The sequence below is a fragment of the Gopherus evgoodei genome, chromosome 4 (assembly GCF_007399415.2).
Source record: "Gopherus evgoodei ecotype Sinaloan lineage chromosome 4, rGopEvg1_v1.p, whole genome shotgun sequence".
Lineage (NCBI taxonomy): Eukaryota > Metazoa > Chordata > Testudines > Testudinidae > Gopherus > Gopherus evgoodei.
Genome location: NC_044325.1, coordinates 88,272,687 through 88,281,717, shown reverse-complemented (window position 1 = coordinate 88,281,717; position 9,031 = coordinate 88,272,687). Strand labels below are relative to the sequence as shown.

At 42.5% G+C, this 9,031-nt stretch overlaps 1 protein-coding gene across 7 annotated transcripts in view; it reads left to right on the top strand.

Annotated features, from left to right (window-relative positions):
* Window positions 1-822: 822 nt before the first annotated feature.
* Window positions 823-9,031, top strand: part of NADSYN1 (NAD synthetase 1) — a 31,121-nt gene continuing 22,912 nt past the window's right edge. For 2 of the 7 annotated variants that reach the window (XM_030560133.1, XM_030560135.1), the window contains exons 1-7: window positions 823-1,021; window positions 2,496-2,556; window positions 3,075-3,191; window positions 4,350-4,403; window positions 4,842-4,931; window positions 5,497-5,548; window positions 6,284-6,372. In XM_030560133.1, the coding sequence (XP_030415993.1) occupies window positions 937-1,021; window positions 2,496-2,556; window positions 3,075-3,191; window positions 4,350-4,403; window positions 4,842-4,931; window positions 5,497-5,548; window positions 6,284-6,372 (548 nt within the window). In that variant the 5' untranslated portion in view covers window positions 823-936. Of the gene's footprint in view, window positions 1,022-2,260; window positions 2,419-2,495; window positions 2,557-3,074; window positions 3,192-4,349; window positions 4,404-4,841; window positions 4,932-5,496; window positions 5,549-6,283; window positions 6,373-9,031 lie in introns of those variants that run through there. The other 5 variants (XM_030560130.1, XM_030560129.1, XM_030560128.1 and 2 more) reach the window with 4 other exon arrangements.

The following is a 9,031-nucleotide window of genomic DNA, read 5'->3' as shown; positions in this document are numbered from 1 at the left end:
GGTCCTTCGCTTGCTCTGGGTCTTTGGCGGCACTTAGGTGGCAGGTCCTTCAGTGCGGCCGAAGACCTGGAGTGAGTGAAGGACCTGCCGGCAAAGTTCCGTTAAAAACTCGGAGCACTGCCTGGTGAGTATAAGCCCCAAGTGTTTTTAAAATTTTTTTTTTAAGTCATTCATGCCGGGGCCCCTCCGAAACTGTTCGAATTGGGCCCCGCACTTCCTAAAGCCGGCCCTGTTTAGGTGTCTTACACCTTATATTTTAAACAACAAAACATAAGCTTTTTAAGTTGAAAAGCTCTATTCCAGAACCCTGTGTACACTGAATGAACGGCACAATCCCAAATATTCCATGGATTGGTAGGTCAAGCACAAGCTTGCTTGTTTTAAAGGCGCCCCCTAAAATAGTTTAGACCCAAAGCTGTTTTTAAAAAGTTTTACTAAAACCTACTATTAATACAAATGTTTTCATGAACACTCCCTCCCCTCCCGATTCAATTTGCTTGGATTCCTTTGCGGTGTTCATTGCAACCTGCTGCTAGGCCTTCAGAGCTGGAAACTGACGCGAGCAGCCGGGGAACAGAAACCCGACAAGGATAGGGCCCCTTGGAGGCTGTGCTGAAGGGTCTCGCCTCAGTGCCTGGCACCCAGGGGCGGCTCTACACATTTCGCCGCCCCAAGCACGGCGGCATGGCGCGAGGCGCGCTCTGCCGGTCCCGCAGGCTCCACCCACCCCGCGGCATGCCGCCCCAAGCAGGCGCTTGGCCTGCTGGCACCCAGCCCGAGCTCGGCTCTGGGAGAGGAGGGACGGCAGGAAGTAAAACAATGTCAGCCGCGCCGGAAGCGCTTAGCAGTGCAGTTTGTTGCTGGGGGCCGGGCGGGAGCTGCTTTGCGTGCAAGCAGCTGCAGGGGAGGAGCGGCGTCCCGGGCGGAGCGGCAGCCATGGGCAGGACCGTGACAGTGGCTACCTGTGCCCTCAACCAGTGGGCGCTAGATTTTGATGGCAATTTGGCAAGGATTTTAAAAAGCAAGTGGGGGCACGTTAGGGGAAAGGCTTCAGCCGTCACCTAGCGGGGAGGCGGTGATTCCCTGGCTTCGGGGAGGGAGATTTCTCTCAACATCTTGGGACTGCAAGTGCAGGGGGGGGGGTGACTAGAGAACTGAGCCCCAGGCAGGCGGTCCATGAACTCCGGAGCCCCACTAGTGTCCAGCTAAACTCAGTGCAGAGGGTGATGTTATTGCCCTGATTGAATTAAAATGTGGGTTTTTTTTGAGCTGGAGTGGGTCAGCTGACAGGACAATTTTAGCCTTTTAAAGTCCCTAGTGTAGCTCCCTGTGTCTCTTCCCTGGCATGGGAAAGTGATACCAAGAGCTGCTCTGGGGACCTGGAAAGCCTGTATTGTCCTGCCAGCTGACCCACTCTGGAACAAAGGTAGAATCCGAAGAAAGGAGGGAGGTTCTGCTTGGAAGGAGAAAAGTGAAGATTAAAGCCCAATCCCTTCCTGAAGAGAGGAGAAAGAACCCTTTCTGAGCAGCTCAGAGATTACCTCTCTGATGCCCTCCTGTGTGACAGGGCACAGAGAGGGAGCTGAAGCTCTCAGTGGTCAAGCTAGCATCAGTGTTTGCACAGTAGATTTTTAGCCTCGCTTTTCCAGGAGGTGAACTGTTTTGTGAGGCCTGTTTTCTGGTTCTCACAGTATGTGCTAGTTGTGTGGAGGAGCTGCTGCAGCCTCAGGTATGTAGCAAGCACTGAACTGAACCCCTGCCTTAGTTTGTACAGCCCTTTCTGATCCATTTCATTATATATTAGCTTCCCTTATGATAAGGCTCTAATGGCTAGATTTTCAAAAGAGCTCTGCTCCCAATTAGGTATATAAATGAAGTGGTTATTGCAAAGCTCTTTTGAAAATCTGCCCATTTTGTTAAGGTGCTAGATGGAAACTGAGCCCTTCTTTAAAATATGACTACATAAACTTGAGCCAAAAAGTATAGTGACACTTCAAAAGGACTAAAACGGGTAGGCAACCTGTGGCACTGGTGCCGAAGGCGGCACACGAGCTGATTTTCAGTGGCACTCACACTGCCTGGGTCCTGGCCACCGGTCTGGGGGGCTCTGCATTTTAATTTAATTTTAAATGAAGCTTCTTAAACATTTTAAAAACCTTATTTACCTTACATACAACAATAGTTTAGTTATATATTATAGATTTATAGAAAGAGACCTTCTAAAAACGTTAAAATGTATGACTGGCACGCGAAACCTTAAATTAGAGTGAATAAATGAAGACTCGGCACACCACTTCTGAAAGGTTGCAGATCCCTGGACTAAAAGATTACTGGATGACACTGTTACATGGATGGAGACTAATAAAACAAACCTGGGACTGTATGTCCAATGCTGGGCTCCCCTATGCACACTGGCAGGTTAGATTACCATTTTCTGTCTAGAATGGACTCATCTTTTATCCTTCCCCTCCCACCCCCCTCCGGCCATTTTATAGGTATTGAAATAGCAAAATACAAAGGAGCAAGATACAGACTTGGACCGGAGCTTGAAATTTGGTGAGACCATCTTAATTACTGTATATTGGGTATCTTTTCAAGGAGGAGAAGTGTATATTGCTCATCAACAGAATAACTGAACAATGAATGGTCAAGAACAAATTGTAATGCAGAATACTCTGTGTAATATTATGCAAATTGCAGTGTAAACCCCAGGACTGGCTATATGAGCAAAAATGTGTTAATGGTAGCGAAGGGTGCAGGATTGGGTCCTTCGTTTTGCAACTCCCAGTGGCATCAATTATTAAGTTTATTATAATGAAAATTCCAGATGGTAAATGTAATGTTCAATTCTATCGTTTAAACTATGTTATTTTTTGTTAAAAAGAATACTTCAACAACAATACTGTAGAATTTTAAATGCTGTCAATTTAAATGGGTAAACTATATGTAGTTTCTTTGTGCTCTGTGTAATTGCCATATGTTTGGGATGTTGTTTTTATCTTAAGTGACAGTGGCTTCTTGTGTCTAATTCTGATCTCATCTGAATTTTTTGCCTGGTATCTTTTTGTACACAGTGGCTATGGCTGTTCAGATCACTATTATGAATCTGATACGCTGTTACATTCATTTGAAGTTCTGGCAAAGCTTTTGGAATCTCCTGCCACTCAAGACATCATCTGTGATGTGGGAATGTAAGTGTTGTGTAATTATTGTGAAGGGGTAGCTGCCTTGGAAAAAGGTGACCTGGCTGTCTGAGCAGACACTACTGGATAGCAAGGACTCTAGAGTTACAGTGGCCAAGCTGTAGCATTGCAGCTGTAGCATAGACAATACAACAGCAAAAAGGGGTTTTCAGTTGCTTTAGTAAATCCACTCCATCAAGAGGTGGTAGCTTGGTCAATGGAAGGGTGTACAGTGAGGGTTAGGTTTATCTAACTACATTGAATGGGATGTGAAATGTTTCAATAGTGCCTTAATGACTTAGACTCCTAAGCCCCACTTTGAAAAGTGATTTAGGCTTACAAATGCCTAAGTTGTTTTAAAAATTGGACTTGGGCTTCTGAGTCATAAAGGCGCTTTTGAAAACTTATCCTCCTTATTTAATGTTGTTGTCCAGTACCAGGAGCTTTGCTACTGTGCATGAAGTTTTTACATGGGAAGAGCTGCAGTATGAAAGTGGAAAAAGAACCATTAGAAATGTCTCTTTCTTCTGGATACAAACTGGGTAGTTTCACTGTTTTTAAGTTTGAAAAATAAAAAGCCCAGTTTTTTCTGTTTTAAAGAGATTTGAGTGGAAGGATCACTAGGATTTAGAGCATACTCTTGGGAAACGAAAAGTCTGGGTTCTATTTCTAGGTGATCATGGACTCATTGTGTGATTATATGCAATTTTTTCAACCTTTCTATACCTCAGTTTACCTGTCTGTCCAATGGGATTAATACTTGCATATATCCCAGGAATGTTGAGGCTCTATTTATAAGTATGTGTCAAGGGCTTTATGATCCTAACTAGCTATCACAGTGAAACTACCTTCATGAGTAGAAGCAACCTTACATTGACATTAGGGAAAATGTTTTCAATTATGTGCTGTTCCCTAGTCAGATTTCCTGTATTAGGTTAAGTGGTTCTGAATTGCATCATTTTAAAATTAAATATATAAGATCAGCTTTTCTACTCTGCTGACCCAGCTGGAGGTACCACACAAGTCAAATGAGGCAAAGGATACTAAAATATATATCGCATTTACAGCAGACCTCCTGTAATGTGATAGATGTGTTTTTCAGTAATCACCTTGTTTTATTAAATGAACTTAGCTTCAGGTAACACGAATTTTTTTTTCTTTGTACAGGCCTGTTATGTGCAGAAATGTTCGCTACAACTGTAGAGTGATCTTTTTAAACAAGTATGTATTTCTTATCTAGATAATACCTTTTATAGTCACAGGTTAGGTTAACTTCTTGGTGTATCGTTATCAGTAGAAAGCAAATCATATGGCAACACATTTATATTTAAAGAGACAACACCAGCTTCGTATCTGTTAATTTCAAAGAGATTAGCAATTGTTGTGGACTTTCTATTTACAATCACATCTTATTTTTTAATGTAAACATCAAAAATTCCCACTGCTGTGTGACAGACCTATAAAACCAAGAGAGGAGGCTGAAACAGACAGACTATGCAAGGGGAAACAGTGAAAATGACTGCATATTTGACAGCAATTTGTATACAAAGTAAATATACTGAAAAAATAAATAGAAACTTGGCATTTCTTAATACTCATTTGCCTTTGCTGCAGTGTAAGTACTTAAATCCTCTCCCCTCTCTTTTCTTTTTTTTAAAGGAAAATTCTTCTGATCAGGCCAAAGATGATACTGGCAAATACAGGAAATTACAGGGAACTTCGATGGTTTACCCCATGGAGCAGAGCACGGTGGGTTGTGTACAGCGTACTACTAAAGATGCTAAGAAGCATGGATTTGCCATTGCAGTCACAGCAAAGGGATTGAAATCCCCATTCCAATGCATTATTTCTACTGCAGGTTCAGCAGCAAGGGAGATTCATGTAAGCCACCTAATGGTATCTTTAAATAGGACTAAACTTGTATCCTGTACAGCCGTGCATGGAGGGGAGGCTCTTTACAGAAGATAGAGTCTGCTGCCAATGTGGCAGTGTCCTTCCCCCCATACCGCTTCCCCCGACTGCCTTCAGACCAAGCAGAAACCTTTCCATGAGGTCTAGGGTTGGAAGGGTCCCAGCCTGTTTACAGATCTAAACCCATCTCCAGCTGGGTATCTTCTCTAGATGTTTACAGAAGATTCTACCTCAAGAATAGAGGATGGATTTCTGGCCACCTTGCGGTACGATCCACGTGTATTGATATAATGGTCCCTTCTGACCTTGAACTCTATGAAACATCAGGTTAGCATTGACTATAGCACTGAGTTAAAGCAGAACATTTATTTCTGAGAACTGCTGATTTGTATAATTGTTTTAGGTTTGTGGAGGAATATTTTCTCCCCAGGATGATACAGGAGGTGACAGGACAGGTGAGTTTAAGGAATGTATTTTCTGATCTTGTTTTAGTATCAACTAGACATAACTTAATCAAAAAGAACTTAATGACAGTATAAAACTGGTAGGCCAAATTTGGCTGTCAGTCACAACAGTGCAATTTCAATGGTTTCAGTGACGTTTGAGTTACTTGTGAGAATGAGTGAGTGAATAATTTAGCCTTATTTACTTAAATGTTAATGTTCTGCAGCAAGGCAAGAGGGTCCAAAGTTTGCCCAACAGAGGATCACATTGGCTGCTTACCAGGAGCTTGAGGATCATACCTGAATTTCCCAAAATAGAACAGGTTTTTCTCCTTGCTTCATACACAAGTGCAACAGTTGCATGTTACAGCACGAAGTGCTCCATCTTGATCTAAGTAGACAGCTCTGACTTATTGCCACACCTTTTTGTTAAATCTGAGAGTGACTTCTAGAACTGCATGGGCTACTCCTGTTCTCCAGAATCTTTAATTAAAAAGAGATGGGCCTGAACCAATACCCCAGCTCCTAACACCACTGGAACTCTGGGAAGAACCTGATCTAGATTTTTCAGTTTGGGCCTATCTCCAAGTAAAATCAATTTGAGATTAGAGAATGTGCATTGTGCTTTTGCTTTGATACTAATTTTATGTAGGTCAGTATTTTTCTTTTTTGGGGATTACTTTTTTAACTCCTGTTAGACAAGGCCCCCTGTTAAACATGCATGTCTGTGTTCTCTGTTTTCCTCAGGAAACTGTTCCTTTTGGTGATGCAGTGCTAGCAACCAAAGATACATGCCTAGGGAGTGAAATCTGTGAAGAGCTGTGGGCACCAAATAGGTAAGACAGAGAGATGAATGAAAAATAGGATGAAGCATGTTCTGAAGCTGCTGAAAGGAGAGGTGCCTCTGCAAAGCTCAGTTAATGCTCCTCTATAGAAAAAATCTTTCAGAAAATACCAGCATAACTTGGATTATCAAAACATAACAAGGAGCAAGAAATGCATGCGGTGGGGGGAGGGTGCCTAAGTAAACAAGTCAAAAAAATTTGTTGTCTTTGTGTTACAGTTTCAGTGTTGACAACTCTGTGTGCTCGAGTCACTCCTTGGGATGACAGATCAACTTGAGAGTTTAATTAATCAGTTTATGTACCAGGAGTTTCATTGTACTACAGCAAGGAGTCCTGTAGCACCTTATAGACTAACAGACGTATTGGAGCATGAGCTTCTGTGGGTGAATACCCGCTTCGTCGGATGCACGCATTCACTCACGAAAGCTCATGCTCCAATATGTCTGTTAGTCTATAAGGTGCCACAGGACTCTGCTGCTTTTACAGATCCAGGCTAATACGGCTACCCCTCTGATAATTGTACTACGTGTCTCCCAGGATAATACATATGGAACCAACCTTTCCACTATGGATTTGTGTGTCTTGTGAAGAATTAGGAAAGATACTCGTTGTGACGTTCCAGACTGGTGATCCGCTAGGCCACTCCAATCCTTGACTCTGGGAGCCAGCCTTACCCTGCTCTGCTATGAGAACCCCAACTCCTAGGCTGTTGATGCACAGCCTCTGGCATGTAAGCTGCTCCCAGCTGCTTGCAAGCGAATGACACTAGCCAATATCTCATTAGGAACTGGGGAAACTTTTGGGATGGGGGAGCCTATACAGGAGAGAGAGGCTCCACCTAAACCAAAGTGGAACCAGACTGCTGGCACTAAACATTAACAAGGTTGTAGAGCAGTTTTTAAACTAGGAGATGGGGGAAAGCCGACTGCTGCAGAGGAGCATGTGGATCGGACACAGACTTCTCTTTATCTCCTGATGATAGGGAATCTCCAGGTTATAGTCAGGAACAGAGGACGGAAGAGGATAATGTGAGGGCTGGATCAGATGATAAACAGTCACATAAAAAAGAATCTGGCACATCAGATAAGGGCAGACAAATAAACAGGGACAAATTTTTTGTTTTTTTTTTTAAAGTGCTTGTACGCAAATGCCAGAAGTCTAAATAATAAGATGGGTGAACTAGAGTGCCTTGTGATAAAGGAGGATATTGATATAATAGGCATCACAGAAATCTGGTGGACTGAGGACAATCAATGGGACACAATCATTCCGGGGTACAAAATATATCGGAAGGACAGAACAGGTCGTGCAGGGGAAGGAGTGGCACTATATGTGAAAGAAAATGTAGATTCAAATGAAGTAAAAATCTTAAGCGAATCCATGTTCCATAGAATCTCTGTGGACAGAAATTTCATGCTCTAATAAAAATATAACATTAGGGATCTATTATCAACCACCTGACCAGGACAGTAATAGTGATGATGAAATGCTAAGGGAAATTAGAGAGGCTATCAAAATTAAGAACCCAGTAATAGTGGGGGATTTCAATTATCCCCGTATTGACTGGGAACATTTCTCTTCAGGACAAAATACAGAGATAAAATTAAATGACTGCTTCATGGAGCAGCTGGTACGGGAACCCACAAGGGGAGAGGCAACTCTAGATTTAATCCTGAGTGGAGCGCAGGAGCTGGTCCAAGAAGTAACTATAGCAGAACCGCTTGGAAATAGTGACCATAATACAATAGCATTCAGCATCCCTGTGGGGGGAGGAACACCTTAACAGCCCAACACTGTGGCATTTAATTTCAAAAGAGGGAACTATACAAAAATGAGGGGGTTAGTTAAACAAAAGTTAAAAGGTACAGTGACTAAAGTGAAATGCCTGCAAGTTGCATGGTCCCTTTTTAAAGACACCATAATAGAGGCCCAACTTCAATGTATACCCCAAATTAAGAAACACAGTAAAAGGACTAAAAAAGAGCCACTGTGGCTTAACAACCATGTAAAAGAAGCAGTGAGAGATAAAAAGACTTCCTTTAAAAAGTGGAAGTCAAATCCTAGTGAGGAAAATAGAAAGGAGCACAAACACTGCCAGCTTAAGTGTAAGAGTGTAATAAGAAAAGCCAAAGAGGAGTTTGAAGAACGGCTAGCCAAAAACTCCAAAGGTAGTAACAAAATGTTTTTTTAAGTACATCAGAAGCAGGAAGCCTGCTCAACAACCAGTGGGGCCCCTTGACGATCGAGGTACAAAAGGAGTGCTTAAAGACAATAAAGTCATTGCGGAGAAACTAAATGGATTCTTTGCTTCAGTCTTCATGGCTGAGGATGTTAGGGAGATTCCCAAACCTGAGCCGGCTTTTGTAGGTGACAAATCTGAGGAACTGTTACAGATTGAAGTGTCACAAGATGAGGTTTGGGAATTAATTGATAAACTCAACAGTAACAAGTCACTGGGACCAGATGGCATTCACCCAAGAGTTCTGCAAGAACTCAAATGTGAAGTTGCGGAACTATTAACTAAGATTTGTAACCTGTCCTTTAAATTGGCTTCAGTACCCAATGACGGGAAGTTAGTTAATGTAACGCCAATATTTAAAAAGGGCTTTAGAGGTGATCTTGGCAGTTACAGACCGGTAAGTCTAACGTC